Source organism: Electrona antarctica (genome assembly GCF_951216825.1).
Source record: "Electrona antarctica genome assembly, chromosome: 14".
In the NCBI taxonomy this organism is placed as follows: domain Eukaryota; kingdom Metazoa; phylum Chordata; class Actinopteri; order Myctophiformes; family Myctophidae; genus Electrona; species Electrona antarctica.
Genome location: NC_136795.1, coordinates 15,430,940 through 15,448,133, shown reverse-complemented (window position 1 = coordinate 15,448,133; position 17,194 = coordinate 15,430,940). Strand labels below are relative to the sequence as shown.

Here is a 17,194-nt window from a genome sequence, read left to right as displayed (position 1 = left end):
TCAGCTTGTGACTGCAACTTGTTCCTGTTCGCAGATGACTCAGCACTGCTGGTCTCGGACAGGGACAAACTGCAGGTTGAAAATGCCCTCAGCTCTGAACTCGGTAGAATCTGCACCTGGCTCGCTGATAACAAACTATCTTTACACCTGGGAAAAACTGAATCCATTCTCTTTGGCTCTACTTGTGATGTATTCCCATGCTTTTTGTTCTTGCTTAATGTAAGTCGCTCTGGATTAAGAGCGTCTGCTAAATGCCTAAATTGTAAATTGTAAATTGTAATAGTAATCTCAGCAAGGCAAATGGCTTCTTGGTTAAAGTGGGTGACAATGTTATCACACGTAAAGATGAAATTACCTACCTAGGTTCCATCCTGGAGGCTAATCTTTCCGGTGATAAAATGGCCACCAACGTAATCAAAAAGGTCAACCATAGAACAAGATTCCTTTACAGGATCTCCTCACTGGTCAACAAAAACACCTTGAAGACCTTAACAGGAGCCCTTGTACAGGGTTTATTTGACTATGCATGCACCTCCTGGTACCACAGCACCTCAAAGGCCCTTAAAACCAGGCTCCAGACTTCCCAAAACAAACTGGTCAGGCTCCTACTTGACCTAGCCCCCCGAACCCACCTCACCCCTGCCCACTTCGACAGGCTGGAATGGCTTAGGGTCGACGACAGAGTACAGCATCTTGCAATGGGTCTGGTCCACAAGATTCGATACACCACCAAGATACCCATGTACCTGTCTAGATACTTCCTTAATGTTAACGAAGTCCACACCCACAACACCAGAGGGAGTGCAACGAACCATGTACAACCCAGATTCGGCACAAACAAAGGACTAAATTATTTTCGCTCCTATGCCACCAAAATGTGGAACGCCCTACCAACTGTCATTAAGACATGCGAATCCCTTGACTCTTTCAAAACCGCTCTCAAAGGGCACCTACGGACGGCTGCAATTCGAAACTGGCCCCTGTAAAATCGGAATCCCTCTAACACGAACGCAAGGACAACACAAGAGACGGTCACGGCCACACAGCCAACTCAAGGTACGGCCACGGAGCCGACTTGGGGACCCAACGCAGCTCCTCCAAGGAAAACAAACAAATTAACGGAGCTGAACGCGAATCCCCCCCACCGCCCACCCCTTTTTTTCCCCTCACTGTATATGTTTCTTTTCCCTTTTTACCTCCTTTATGGTGTAATGCTTAATTGGGTCGTCCACTCACAGTTAACAGCCTTTGTATTGAGTTTGTGCTTGAAATGTACTGTAATTCTGCAAACTGTTAATAAATTCTTCAATCAATCAATCAATCAAGAATGCAGAATGAAGCACAAGTCATGTCAATACAATTTTCGAACTGCACTGCACTGCACTGCACTTGATTCTCTCTCTCTCTCTCTCTCTCTCTCTCTCTCTCTCTCTCTCTCTCTCTCTCTCTCTCTCTCTCTCTCAATTCAATTCAATTCAAAGGAGCTTTATTGGCATGAGAAAACGTACGTTTACATTGCCAAAGCAGAAGTGGAACAAGACAATCAAAACAAAACAATGTATTTACAAATAAATATTGGATATAAATAGGAATTAAATAAAGGTGTAAACAGAGCTGTGTTATATTAGCACTTTGGGTAATACTATCTTGTGAAACTATAAAAAGCATTTTCTGTCAGAGATAGTTATACAATATACATCCATATAGAATACGTTAGCTTTATACTTTTGATAAACAGTGTACACATATGGTTTGTATTCCTTAAGGTGCTTGTATTCCATTCGACATCCTTCTCCTGTCACAGAAGCTCACAAATCTCGCTGCTGTGTTTGCACATTGTTGTACTTCACCCAACAGATATGGGAGTTTTTTGTCATTAGTCATGTTTTCAAACTCTCTTTGGGTGATTGTAATCCGTGGAAAGTATATGTCTCTGATGTCTTAAATTGGTACAGTGGGCAGATGGTTAGGAAGTGTAGCTCAGTCTCTACCTCGTTTTGTGTGCAGTGGGTGCACAGTCTCTCTCTCTCTCTCTCTCTCTCTACATTTTCAAATAGCTGTAGGCCGCTTGTATATTCATATGCCTCACTACAATATTGCCAAAGTCATTTGGGGTCCGATTTCTAGGCTATTTACCATATACGTTGGACTTTATTGCTTCAATAATTCAATTAGTATATGATATTATGAATAATCAGCTAGGCCTATTCATTGAATAGCATTATTAAGCCAGTGTATTACCATGTGACTGACTGAGTTATACTTTAAACCAAATGGCTGGCTGTTGTTCTGTTCTTGTATGTAAAGCAGTGGTTCTCAAAGTGAGGTCCGGGGACCCCCTGCCCCAGCCTGGGGAACTTGGGGTTGGGGAGGCTCAAGGAAGTCCCCAGCGAAATTAGTTAATACGTAGCATCACATTTTGAAAAAAGTAGGATATAGATTTTAATTTAATACAAATCTTCTCTTCTGGAGGCCCCTGGCACAAAATCTTTTCAGATGGGGTATCTGACTGTGTCCATATATCAGACACATATATAATGTTTCACTTTCAGGGGGCTAGTATACGATTGATTGATTGATTGATTGATTGATTGATTGATTGATTGATTGATTGGTTGGTTGATTTGAAGTAGGCCTATTTATTAACAGTTTGCAGAATTACAGTACATTTCAAGCACAACTCAATACAAAAGACTGTTAACTGTGAGTGGACCGACACCATAAAAGCATTACACTTATAGGGCCCACCGTTTATATATCATATCAGTAAAGTCAAAGTGCCATTATATGAATTAACCTGATTTGAACGCAGATCCTGAACCAACACAGAGATCCAAGCGCGGGTAGAACACCAGACCAGTACAGTTGGAGCTTGGAGGGTTCTATGGGTGGGAGGCGGAGATGAGGAGCGGCATAGTGAATAGGAAGGACGTTCACGTAATTTCCGTAGGGCTCAGACCGGGGGGAAAGTTGTTTCCTGAAGTTGACAAGGACTCAGGAGGAGCTGATCATTTTAACACCAAACCCCCTCCCCGATACGACCACTAGCTGTTCTAAAAAGACACCTTTCTGTAGTTTGTTAGACGCCCTCGATGAATTATATTTCCAATGGAGTTGTCTGAAGAAGGGACAACAACCTCTAAGAATGAAGACACAGGTAATACTAATAACACTTGCACTGTTGCTGTTCTCGATTCCTTAACTGTAAATAATAGTGTTGGATAAAAGCTTGTACTGGTGACTCGTTACATTCATATTGTCTTCTTCTTGTCATTGAATTGCAGACCCTGTTTGCGTCGTTAACATTCCTCATTCAAACTATTGTTAGCGAATAGCGATAAAGCTACATTGCCTGCTAGTCGTAACAAGTGTTGTTACTTTACTCTGAGTGCAGGCTGTCTGAGTAGCCTACTCTGTGTCGAGTCACCATAAACCCTGAAAGTCAGTCACATACTAGCACTTTGTTTGTTTCTTTTTCCCATGGGATCATGGGTAAAGGCCTAATCAGTGATACAATACAGACCTACTGTAAATACAGTACATATGACATATCCACCAAAAATAACAGTGGACACCTTTTTACAGTGGTGGAACTTAAGAACTACTCACATATTTGTATTACTTGAGTAAAGGTACCAATATCACCGTGTAGAATACTCTGTAATTACAAGTATAAGTCTGGTATTAAACATTTAATAAAAGTACAAAAGTATTGTGGGCATCAAAATATACTTAGTGTACCAAAAGTAAAAGTACTCATTATGCCGCAGTAAATATGTCTTATTTCACAAGTTTCTAAATGAATACAATTATTTGAAAATAGCTATTGTAGATCGGCTATTTTCAAATTGCCAAAGTATATAGGGCTGAATTATGTTTTGTAATAATAATCAAAATCTACAAATAGGCCTAATTAGTAATTTATTAACATTTTCAAATAATAAGTAATAAGTACTATATTATTTGCCTCTGACATGTAGTGGAGTAGAAGTAAAAGAAAATTAGTAGTACATTTACTTAGTTACTTTCCACCCCTGCCTTTTTATTTGGCAGGGGCTTAACCCATTTTGGACTGAGGCCTTCTGAATCCAAGTTTTCTGAAAATACAGTATGTATATGGCAGCATCAGATTTTTGTAATTTTTGAATACTGTACATACTGTACAGAACCCCAAAAGGGGTTCCCATTCAGAAGGGTAGGGTACAAAAAAGGGTTCCCGCCTATAATGGTTAAGCTCATGATGTATTCCATCCATCCATTCATCTTCAACCGCTTATCCGTAGTCGGGTCGCGGGGGCAACAGCTCCACCAGAGAGCTCCAAACTTCCCTCTCCAGAGCAACATTAGTAACTTCCTTTTGGGGATCCTGAGGTGTTCCAAGGCCAGTGTGGAGATGTATAATCCCTCCAACTGCGCCTTGGTCTGCCCGGGGGTCTCCTTCCAGTGGGACGTGCATCGAAGACCTAGGGAGATGCTCGAGTGGCCTCCTAACCAGATGCCCGAACCTAAGCTGGCTCCTTTCCAAGCGAAGAAGCAGCGACTACTCCGAGACTCTCTTGTGTGACTGAACTTCTCACCCTATCTTTAAGGGAGATGCCAGCCACCCATCTGAGAAAACTAATTTTGGCCGCTTGTATCCGCAACCTTATTCTTTCGGACATGACCCACACGTCATGACCATAGGTGAGAGTAGGAACGAAGATTGCTCGGTAGACAGAGAGCTTCGCCTTCTGGCTCAGCTCTCTTTTCGTCACAACAGTGTGGTACAGCGACTGCAATACCGCCCCTGCTGCTCCGATTCTCCGGCTGATCTCCTTCTCCATCCTCCCCTCACTCGTGAACAAGAAAGACCCTGAGATAATTAAACTGAAGACCTGGGGTAAAGTCTCATTAACTACTTGGACTGCACATTCCATCGGTTTCCTGCTGAGAACCATCTTGATGTATTGACTAACCATAATACTACACAAATACACTGTAGAAGTAAAGTCTACATTACTTGTGTTTTGGGGCTGTAGGTTTGTTGACATTGATACGATTGGCAATGGTAAATACAGGAGTAAAACATATTTATGATGGTGTAAGAAAGTTACATGTTGTAGCATAATTATTATCCAACTATAAATAAAACTTCCATCAGCTATGTGAATATAACAATAACAATGCATATTCAAAAACGATTCCAGATTGGGCCTTAAAGCCCAAACCACACCAATGATTCTCCATGCCCTACATGAAACCATTATTTAATTTGTTTGAACATAAATCATCTCTTCTGTAGGGTCCCTGGTACAAATCATTTTCAGATGAGGGTCCGTGCCCCGCAGCCAAATACATATCAATGTGGGGGTCCTTTGACAGGAAAAAGTTTGAGAACCACTGGCATACCGGCGTATATGAACCCTCCACAAATAAATTCCATCATGCTCAGTGACTTGGTGTAACTGCTATGTGCTGGGTTATGTCACATGCCCCCCTCCCCCCCCCCCCCAAGACCCATTACTACAAGCAACGTGATAATAACCTGTCGAAATCACTGTGGTTTTGTTTTGTCATTATTTTCCAGCCTCGTTGGAGAGCCTCCAGGCCCAGCTGGCCGATTACCGATCACAGGTGGAACACTGGCAGGGTGTGGCGACGATCTGCGAGCTCAGCAAACAGGAGGAGCTAGCAGAACTACAGAAGAAATGTGATCTAGAGATGCAGTCTATTCAGGAGGCTCTTAGAGGTGTGTGTGTGCGTGTGCGTGCGTAATCCAGGTGTATTAAGGTCTTTAAAAGGAATGACCTTGTGACCCATTTTTGTGACCGGTTCCTAATTCAAGAATCAGCACGCACACACACACACACATCTGAGTTGTCATGCACTCCAAAAACAAAGTACGGCGGCTGTGACGCCGTAGCTGTCAAAATCGTTAAGCAAACAGCCGTCGGCGACGGCGACATTGGTTCCCATGGTGACGCGTCTATGCAGCATGTGTCAAACATAAACACTTTTTTTTTTTAAAAACACCCTGTCGCGCGTCAGCTAACTTGCCGATATTGCTTAATTCTTACATGCGCTGGACATGATCAGCAGTGGAAAGAGGAAGGCGTTGGAGCAATCTGTGTTATTCTAAAACCGTTTTAATAAACATGGTTAATATGACATATGGTATTAGTGTTATTTCTTCATTCAGAGCATGCCAACACATTACACAGCATAAGAGAGGTGATGGAGCAATCGGTGTAAATGTATGACAGCTGTAATTTCAATAAACATGGTTATGACATGGCGTTGTAGACACTACGTGTAAGTGTAGATTTTCCCGTAGTAGAAAGGGCTGCGACGGAGAGCAGGTTTATGTATCGAGCACTGATCCATTTCCGGTCGCCGTAGCCGACTGCCGTATCCGTCGTTGCTTAAAGTCGCTATTGTCTTTGCCAGTGAGGCGGACCCATAATTCCTAAATATATTTATGTTCTCAGAGACGGCAGAACAGTACGAGGCCCAGATATGTGCTCTGCAGTCTGAGTCTGCTGATTGGAGGAGAGGCAGTGGACAGGCCCAGGTGAGCTGCAGCACTGCTTCCCAAACAGTGGGTCGGCCGACCCGTTTTCTTTTTTGTATGGGTCACGAGTAAATATCCATAACCGTTTCTTACGCTTTGTTTTCTAACACGAAGTGACCTTGTAGATCTGCTATTTTTTAATAGCCAACGTATAAATGGATATAAGTAGGAGGTGCTTGCTTCTGTGTGCCTCAATGCAACTTCATCAAATATTTTCAAAAATATCCAATTTACAAGTTCATAACTTGTCATGATGCAACATGAGAATTTTTGGTATTGCAGGCCTAAAGTAGTTAGTCAACGATCATTAAAGGGGTACTTCCTTTTTTTGGGTGTTTCACCCAGGTGTGCATGGTTGGTTATATGCCTATCCCTAACCCCAAGTCCCCAATCTACCTTAACCTCATTACAACTGTGCCTAAACCTAAACTCAACCCTAATCTTAACCTCACTAAAACTATGCCCAACTCTAACCGTAACTTCACAGAAACTATGCCTAACCCTAAACCTCAAAACCACGCCCACCTGGGCAAAACATCAGGGAAAGAGAGTGAACTGGTATGACAGGTCAGCCAGTTCCAAGCTGTTCTCTTTCCTGTGTTTCTGTTCTCTCTCCTTCATCCTGACTCCATAGTTCACTCACCTGCTGCCGTTTCCTGCCTGCTCCACACTCCCTATCCGCTTCCCCTTTGTTTGAGGCGGAACACTTTAGCTCACAGCGGCTAATAGCTGTGGAAGCAGTTACAACACACGTCACCTTGTGGCACGTTGTGAGCTTGTAGATCTGCTATTTTCACCATTTTCTTTTTTAATCGTTAATCATAGTCGTAATAAGAATGGATTCAAGTTCTCAGTCACCATGACTATTTTCAGTCAATTGGATTCCATAGAAGCCAGCATGTCTTCTATGGAAGCATGCTGCGCAGTGAAAATAGTCAATCTACAAGCTCTCATAGGCTTTTTTCTGTCATTATTGTAGTGGTAACCTATTCAGAAGCATCGTCCACAGATATTTCATATAAAGGCAATGGTTAAAGCCTCGATCTGTGATTTATTCACTTGGTTGGCAGTATGTAGAACAGCAGGACCAATATTACTAAATCATCATAATTTATATATTGTATTAATTGTGGGGGGGGGGGGGGTGCTCCTTTCACACAAATTGCACATTTAGGACTTGGTCATAGAAACATTTTCAGCCATGAGGGTTTTTTTTCACCCACAAATAAGGCAAAACTTGGAAATAGTCATGCTATTGATTTGAAGCCGTATCGCCCCTAAGGGCTTTTAGACACATACTTTTACCTTTTCCCTCTTTGAAATAAGTGTGTGTGTGTGTGTGTGTGTGTGTGTGTGTGTGTGTGTGTGTGTGTGTGTGTGTGTGTGTGTGTGTGTGTGTGTGTGTGTGTGTGTGTGTGTGTGTGTGTGTGTGTGTGTGTGTGTGTGTGTGTGTGTGTGTGTGTGTGTGTGTGTGTGTGTGTGTGCGTGCGTTAGGCTGGTGGAAGGAAAGGCAGGAAGGAAGCGGCGGAAGCTGCCGCCGCCGGTGTCCACGAAGAAGAAGCTCCAGGATCGCAAGCCACCGCCAGCCCGCCGTCAGATCTGGAGGCGAGGCCTCCCGGCCACCTCGCTGAGTCCGAGGTGGGGGCGGGGCTGACGGAGGGCTACTTCTCCCAGCACTGTGACACGGCCTCGCTCTCCTCGTTCTCCTGCCTTGACACGCCCTCCCTGTCCCGCAGGCCGGCGCCCCAGGAGGACACGGCGTCCCTGGTGTCCACGGGGACCCTGGTGCCCGAGGCCATCTACCTGCCGCCTGCCGGACACCGCCTGGTCACCCACGGCGACTGGGACGCGCTCAATGCTCAGGTAGCAGGAACGATACCGCCACCACGGCATGCCACAGTCGGTCGTCGCTGCCGGGTCAAACATTCTACTGCCAGAGCAAACCGCGTCGACCAGTTTTTACCTATAGGCACTAAATGGTGCAAGCTTTACCACCTTTTTGTTGTTGTCCTGCCCTTAGTGATTTATGGCAGGCGCCAGAGAGCAGCCAATTCAAAAGCAGCAAAAGTAGCAGATCGACGAGCTCTAAACGTTTGATGCACAAAATCACAAAATGTTTGAATATACCGCTTCCTTCCTGCCTTTCCTTATTTCTTTTCTTATCTCCATCTCACAAGGAGATAAAGCCTGGAAAAGAACTATTGCACAAACATGTCTTAAAGGAGAATTCCATGCTAGAAGGCTTTCTTTGTAGTTACGTCCCCACCAAAGAGGTCCAGGTGTTATTTTGTGCAAAAGCGCATTATTGGCTGGCTATTTCCCCTAATATAAGCCCTCAATGAATTGAATTGCATGGGGCATTGGGGTGTTGGGGTGTCAATTTTCTTTTGTATATATCCACTCTTCATAATGTAAATAGTATCCCAAGCGGCACACTTTACTACTTATTTCGATGGAAATAAGCGAATTAGTACAAAAACCCATCCCCCATTGAGGGCTTGTATTAGGGGAAATAGCCAATAATGCACTTTTGCACAAAATAACACCTGGACCTCTTTGGTGGGGACGTAACAACTACAAATAAATGTAAGAAAGCCTTCTAGCATGGAATTCTCCTTTAACCGGACGTACAGGAAGTAAAGCCGAACAGGTCGAGCCTACTGGAGCGACAAATGTTGTAAAAGTGTGTGTGTGTGTGTGTGTGTGTGTGTGTGTGTGTGTGTGTGTGTGTGTGTGTGTGTGTGTGTGTGTGTGTGTGTGTGTGTGTGTGTGTGTGTGTGTGTGTGTGTGTGTGTGTGTGTGTGTGTGTGTGTGTGTGTGTGCGCAGGTGTCAGAGTTGCAGGGTGAGGTCAGTCGATTGGAGGCTGAGAGAGAGGAGCTGGAGAAAGAGCTGGACACACAGACCAACCACACACACAAACAGGTGGGATCATGTACCAGCTCTTACGCCTGTGTGTGAGGTGTTGATATTGAGTATAAAATATGGATAAAGTGGTTAAAATGATTGTGATGCTGACCGCGTGGTTTAGAACAGTGGTTCTCAAAAATTGCTATACAAGCTTGCAGCGCTGCACGCTATATTTGAACATTTATTATTATTATTTTATCACAAATGTTCTGGGCCTGTGTGTGTGTGTGTGTGTGTGTGTGTGTGTGTGTGTGTGACTGTGTGACTGTGTGTGTGTGTAGGTGGCATTGCTCCAGACTCAAGTTCAGTCTTCAGAGGCACTTCTACAGGAGGTGCAAAAGTCTTTCAGCCAATCACAGAATGCTGTCCAGAGCCGGCTGGTGAGTGGCATGCTGTCATTGGCTAGTTTCAGATTGGTCTGTTTGTACACTTTCCGAGTTACAGATCTTTTCTGTCCATTTGGTTCCTAACCATCAATATTTTAGCATTCTCAAAGGCTCTTAGGGCAATGGTTCCAAATTTATTGGGACCATTAATGTGCAACGTTGTTTTCTCACTCAACAGTAAATTAACCAAGTGTATACAGGGTAGGTGCACATTTCTACAGTGACAATTTAAGGACTTTTTTAATACCTCTAAAATGGAAAATGTACAAATACAAAAAGGACAACTCTAACTTGTCAAATATTACAGAAGAAAGAGGCAAATATTGTGAAAATAGAAGATCTATTCTACAAGATCACTAGGCCACGGATCAAAACTAAATTTAACTTAAAAAATGCAATGTGCGTGCAGGCAGAACTGTCTCTGTCTCAGAGGAAGGTGTGCAGTGAGCTGTCCAAGCTGAAAGGAGAGGAGGTGGAGGATGAGGTCATGGACGGCACCATGTTCCCAACCACACTACAGGTATATAATCTGAACCACGTTCCCAACCACACTACAGGTATATAATCTGAACCACGTTCCCAACCACACTACAGGTATATAATCTGAACCACGTTCCCAACCACACTAAAGTATATAATCTGAACCATGTTCCCAACCACACTACAGGTATTTAATCTGAACCACGTTCCCAACCACACTACAGGTATATAATCTGAACCACGTTCCCAACCACACTACAGGTATATAATCTGAACCACGTTCCCAACCACACTACAGGTATATAATCTGAACCACGTTCCCAACCACACTAAAGTATATAATCTGAACCATGTTCCCAACCACACTACAGGTATATAATCTGAACCACGTTCCCAACCACACTAAAGTATATAATCTGAACCACGTTCCCAACCACACTACAGGTATATAATCTGAACCACGTTCCCAACCACACTACAGGTATATAATCTGAACCACGTTCCCAACCACACTACAGGTATATCATCTGAACCACGTTCCCAACCACACTACAGGTATATAATCTGAACCACGTTTCCAACCACACTACAGGTATATAATCGGCACCACGTTTCCAACCACACTAAAGGTATATAATCGGCACCACGTTTCCAACCACACTACAGGTATATAATCTGAACCACGTTTCCAACCACACTACAGGTATATAATCTGAACCACGTTCCCAACCACACTACAGGTATATAATCTGAACCACGTTCCCAACCACACTACAGGTATATAATCTGAACCACGTTCCCAACCACACTACAGGTATATAATCTGAACCACGTTCCCAACCACACTACAGGTATATAATCTGAACCACGTTCCCAACCACACTACATGTATATAATCTGAACCACGTTCCCAACCACACTACAGGTATATAATCTGAACCACGTTCCCAACCACACTACAGGTATATAATCTGAACCACGTCCCCAACCACACTAAAGTATATAATCGGCAACCCGTTTCCAGACACTTTACACCCACTGAGCAATAGTCAGCTATTAGACGTCTAAAATCGGGCTATAAGTGAAAGTGTTTTAGCGGTCTAGGCTTAGCTTAGATGTTGATTTTTCTTTTTTTCTATATTTTAGCTGTTTTTTAAATATAGATTGTCTATATTTTAGCTGTTTTTTAAATATAGACTGTCTATATTTTAGATGTTTTTTAAATATAGACTGTCTATAGTTTAGCTGTTTTTTAAATATAGACTGTCTATATTTGAGCTGTTTTTTAAACATCTATATATAGACCGTCTATATAATATATAGCTGTTGAAACGACATTGTTTCAACGTCTAATCTAAGCCTGGACCACTAAAACAACTTTCATTTTTAGACCAGTTATAACCCATTTTTAGACGTATTTTAGACGTCTAATAGCCTGTAAAATGCTCAGTGGGCACTGGGCAGATATACAGCACCACATTCCCAAAAATAGCACAGGAACAAGCTCGCAGCGTGGCCCTGCACATCCGCTATTTTTTAAAAGCCAAAATGTAAACGACGCAAATGCTTCTGTGGTTTTAAATGGGTTAACTGCGGCCTACAGGGGGCGCACTGTGAGGAGCGTCTTCGCATTGAGATCGTCAACCTGAAGGATAAGATGGACTGCCGCGCAGAGGAGAACGGTCCGTGCAGCTCTCCTTTTTTACCCTGTGCTTAGATACTGTCATATTTCAAATATACTGTTTTACCCTGTGCTTAAGAAATACTGTTTTACTCTGTGCTTAGGAAATACTGTCATTTCAAATATTCTGTTTTACTCTGTGCTTAAGAAATGCTGTTTTACCCTGTGCTTAGGACATAGTGTAATTTCAAATATTCTGTTTTACCCTGTGCTTAAAAAATAGTCGTACATCTGCTATTTTTGAATAGCCAACAAAAGAAAATAGAGAAAAAAAGGAACTAACCAGGTGCTCAACGGAGACAGCAAAATGTGATAATGATAAAAAGGCGCTCACACGGATCAAAAACGGGATCAAGACAGACAAAAAGAGAAGGATCCGGGCACACAAAGTTAAAAAAATGAGGAACGCCTTTATTAAATTAAAAAGTGCCAACATGTTTTGACCTAACAGGTCTTCATCAGGGCAAGAAAAGAAAATAGAAAATGACACAATGCTTTCTCTGATTTTAATGGATTGATCTCCCTCCCTCCCTCTCTCCCCTCTCTCTCGCTCTTGATCTGCCAACAAACAGAAGTTTTAGAAGGTGAGTACATGAATCACACCAGATCACTAGATTTGTTCATCCTTTTAACTGTTCAGACTGGTTTTCATGAGCTAACTTTCCTCCTTTATCCCGGATTTGAATCTGGTTTCCTGCGCAAGTGCTGACATTTTTAACCATTGAGCCGATAGAGGCTGCCTGCTTGCCCAGGGCACATATTTAATCTTGATCATCAAGTCAAAATGCATGTCAGATCCTGTGTCTAACCTATGACACAATCTAGTAGTCTATGTCTCAATAGAAGGGAGACACAATACAACCACCCCAGTTGTATGAGTTATATTGTATTAACATACAGATTGGACAAAATTACATTCTATTCATAAAATAAGTAGGGTTTGAGAAAAAACAGAGTTGTTTCTGCCCGACAACAGCGATATATAGCAACAACTAAAATGACAGAGGCGTTCCCAGCTTGAAAGGTATAACAACGTATCGTATACATGTATGTGTAACAAGTCTAAAATGGTTTAATCCTCTTTGTGTGTGCGCGTACACAGTGCAGCTGTCCAGTCTGAAGACGGAGACGGAGCGCGTCCAGAGCCACAGGGACAAGCTGGAGGCAGAGCTGCTGTCCTGTCGCACTGAGCTGCAGGCCCTGCGCGTGGCGCTGTCGCACCTGCAGAGTGAAAACAAGGCCCTCAGCAACGATAAGGTGGTGACAGTGGTTCCCAAACTTTGTAGCATGTGATCCAAAAAAGAAATCAGACATTCACCCATGACCCAAATTAGTGAAAATGGCAGATCTATAAGCTCACAATGTGTCGCTTCGCGCCTCGTTGATCATTCAAAATAAACAATAATTGTTGCATAAGTGAGATATAACTCATGACATGATGAATTACTTGATATCGGACTTATTTTTTTTTAATGGTTTTTTTGTGGCTTTCGCCTTTTATTTTTATTTTATTTTTTTATGGAGGGACAGACAGTAGGCTGACAAGAAATGGGGAGAGAGGGTGACGTGCAGTAAAGGCCGTCGGGATCGGGAGTCGAACCCGCGGCACACTGCCAGACTGGATTACCAGCCCGGTGCCTGAACCGCTGAACCACAGCCAGGGCCAAACTGCATAGACTTGCATATTCGCTGATAGGATACCAGCTTTTCGGAACAACTCATTTGCATATCGTCTCTGTCGGGTGGAAACCTCAAATATCCTAAACTGTTACTTTTCAGGATTCTAATTCTGCTTATTTTGATGCTTTTGTGTGATGCTGTAGTGTGATCAAATAGGGCATGAATTTAAAATTTTAAAAAGAGAAAAAAAAGGATATGGAATTAAGAGGTTTCTGCCCGACAGCAACAATATAGTGTGGCGTTCCCAGTCATTGTGGACTGAACGTGACTGGAAGCACATGGTTTGTGTTTTTGATGGTGCCAGGTGGGCCTGCAGCGGCAGTGTCTGGAGCTGCGGAGCCAGGGCATCAGCCTGCGGTCCCAGGTGGAAACCAGCCACACCGTGCAGAGGGACTTTGTCCAGCTCTCACAGTCACTACAGGTACAGTAGGTACTGCAGAGCAGACCAGTGATTCTCAAACCTTTGGAATTTGAAAGGACCCCTACTTTGATGCATGCATTACATTACTACATGACCATAAAGTGACAATTTAAGAGCTTTTAAGGCCTTTATAATACCTAAAATGAAAAAAAAAGATCATTACTGCATCAAAAGTAATCAATAAACTATAGCAGGGGTTTTCAACTGATTATGAACCAGGGACCACGGCACGTACCACCCTGACTGAGAATCAACCTGGGGACCACCACCCTGACTGAGAATTAACCTGGGGGCCATTGTTGTGTTGGGAGGGGGGATATGGTCGTGGTGTGGGGGGAAGAAATTAACCTTCCATATTGAACTCATGTTGCTGTTCATTGTAACTTATTCTATGAGTAAGCAGACACTTGCGATTGATTATGGGCACATTTCCTTAATGGTGACTCAACCAGGCAATCCGGTTTCCCTTGAGATTCTAACTCACTTTTCTGTGGAAGTTCTTGACATCCGACTTCCCAGTAACTGACAACATCGACGCGTCATCATTTGTCACCAGATCATTTACTGCATTGTTTCTCAACTTGTGGTCAATACAATAAATTCAAATACAAATCTTCACTTTCCTACATTACTAAATGCATGGTCAGGGACCACATGCAACACCTTCACGGACCACCAGTGGTCCACGGACCACCTGTTGAAAACCCATGAACTATAGTATAAAGACTGGACAAACATTGGCCAAATCATCAAATAAAATAAGAAAGATGCAACAAATGTGAAAATAGCCGATCTACAACGCATCACATATTGTAATGCCTCAACTTCTACAATTCCATGTGCTTGTCCCCATTCCCCAGTTCAAACATGATTATTTTTGCAGGGTCACGGCCTTAAAAGGTTAAGCCAAAAAAGGTCTCATATGGGGTTGTGGTATAAAAACGTTTCAGAACCTCTGGAGTTGTATATGGTTTTTAGGTGGTCAAAAATGATTTTTCTCCTCTCTTCTCTGCATGCCTTCTGTCCTTACCTTGTCCACCTGCCTCCTTCCCTTGTCCACCTGCCTCCTTCCCTTCTCCATCTGTGCCTTTCAGGTGAAATTGGAACAGATCCGCCAGGCCGAGAGTCTCCATCACGTCAAGCAGATCCTGGGGGAGGGGCCTAGTGAAGAGAGCTCTCCGCCCAACGACGCCACATGAGCCAATCGGAACTCCACCGCCGCGAACACCAAAGCAACACGACCAGACGGAAGAATGACCAATAGGAGGGCCAGTCTGACGTCCCCGCGGCAACAGGACATAACAGTCTGGTAGAACAGTGGTTTTCAAAGTGGTGGCCCAGCAAAATGATTACCAAATGGACGCTCTGTAACTCTGAGAGCATGCAAATGAAAACCAAACGGGTCCATTTGTACACTCCCATATTGCATTATCCTAATGTACAATATACCAAACTGGAGGTCCTTTTGAGAACCACTGTAGCAGAATGACTGCCGGGGTTATCAATGACGTCAGTCCTACCAGCGTTACTATTGTGACTTGGGAATAGTTCTACTTGTTGGTAAACAGGGTTATATCGTTGCTGTCGGTCAGAAACCTCTTATCTCCATATTCCAACGTTTGTGTTTTTTCGTAAATGAATATACTTGATCACACTACAGCGTCACTCAAAGTTAGAAGATCCACTCGTGTCACGTTTTGAATTGAGCCTGTAGATCTTCTACTTTTGAACCCTGAAATGTAACAGTTTTGGACATAATGAGTTTTCCACCCGACAGAGACGATATAGTGCTGTTTGATATTATGACCAAACGGTTGCTTTAGGACCAAATCGATCTTAACGTGAGACTGTTGTGTAACTTGAATAATGTCTGTGACACTGTATAGAGATGCTGAGATAGCCTCGCATTCACTCCCCTTTTGTCTTACATCAAATAATATGCATTTACACAGGTCTATTTTTTTGTATACCAATAACATGTACTGTATATGAGAGACATCACACCAGCAAAACACTCACCTGTATGTGCACAGTATCAGTGCCTAATAAGCTACTACACATTTTCCGCCTGTGCAATATAATATGTTGCGTGGGTTTTGTGACCAAATATGAAGGAGTTTGTAAGAGATCACTGTTGACCCGCACTCTGTAACGAGGCCACCTGCGATCGTTGGATACTTTTTCGGACACCATATATTAGAAAAGATAACCATCATATGAGAATGGAGTGAGATGGAGACCGACTATATTCATGGAGTCACACAGACGAATTAATGGAAAAACCTGAATGAGTCCGAAAGAACAGCGTCGACAACTACATAGAAAAGGATGTTGTGGTAGGATTGTACATTGGGACCAAACTTGGATTATAGATAGTAATATTAATCAGTCTGGTTAAAATTCATAATCTACATATGTGTATATAATATAATTTTATTTCAGCTCAAGCATTAAAGGTTTTCCTGTTTTTAACCACAACTGAGGTGTTTTAGCCTTTAGACATCAAGCAACTGTGATGGTCGATTGGGAAAGAAGTGACTTAAAAAAAATGAAGGAATGTGAATACTGGTATGAACTGAAAAAACACTTTGTTGGTTGTTTTCTCCATGTGTTGTGTACACGATCAAATAGCACAATAAACACATGGAGGTGCAAAACCTGCCCATACCAACATCTGGTTTCTCTGTCCTGGAGTAGGGTTGGGAACCGGAGCAACTCGATCCCACATCGAGGAACCGGAATCGGTTCTGTCACATTTGGAACCGGTTTTATCACAGAGAGCTGGTATGTACAGTAGACTACTAGACTTCACGTCTGCTATACAATTACAATGCCAGTCGTTCTCAAACTTTTTAATTTCAAGGACCACCATAACTCTGTGTGTGCCAAGCGCCATACCAAGCTGGACAGGAAGAAAGGTGATGCTCAATTATTTTTTTTTATTTTTTGCAGTACATTTAAGGTTCCCTACACTTGATTTAGGTTGTAGTAAAGACAGGCCACTACAGATTAGTGGGGTCCATCAGAGCTTCTCCCAGAGGATGGAAGGGTGGACTGCAGTGTCACCAAATCCATGGTTTAATTAAAA

General features: G+C 42.9%; 1 protein-coding gene across 1 annotated transcript; it reads left to right on the top strand.

Annotated features, from left to right (window-relative positions):
- The first annotated feature begins 2,897 nt into the window (after positions 1-2,897).
- rabep2 (rabaptin, RAB GTPase binding effector protein 2) lies at positions 2,898-16,548 on the top strand. Its single transcript, XM_079520135.1, has 12 exons — positions 2,898-3,157; positions 5,567-5,728; positions 6,468-6,550; positions 8,045-8,413; positions 9,378-9,473; positions 9,740-9,838; positions 10,254-10,364; positions 11,928-12,006; positions 12,578-12,589; positions 13,108-13,262; positions 13,990-14,106; positions 15,201-16,548. The coding sequence occupies exons 1-12, from the start codon at positions 3,109-3,111 to the stop codon at positions 15,303-15,305; spliced, it is 1,437 nt and encodes a 478-aa protein (XP_079376261.1). The 5' UTR covers positions 2,898-3,108; the 3' UTR covers positions 15,306-16,548.
- The last annotated feature ends 646 nt before the right edge of the window (positions 16,549-17,194 follow it).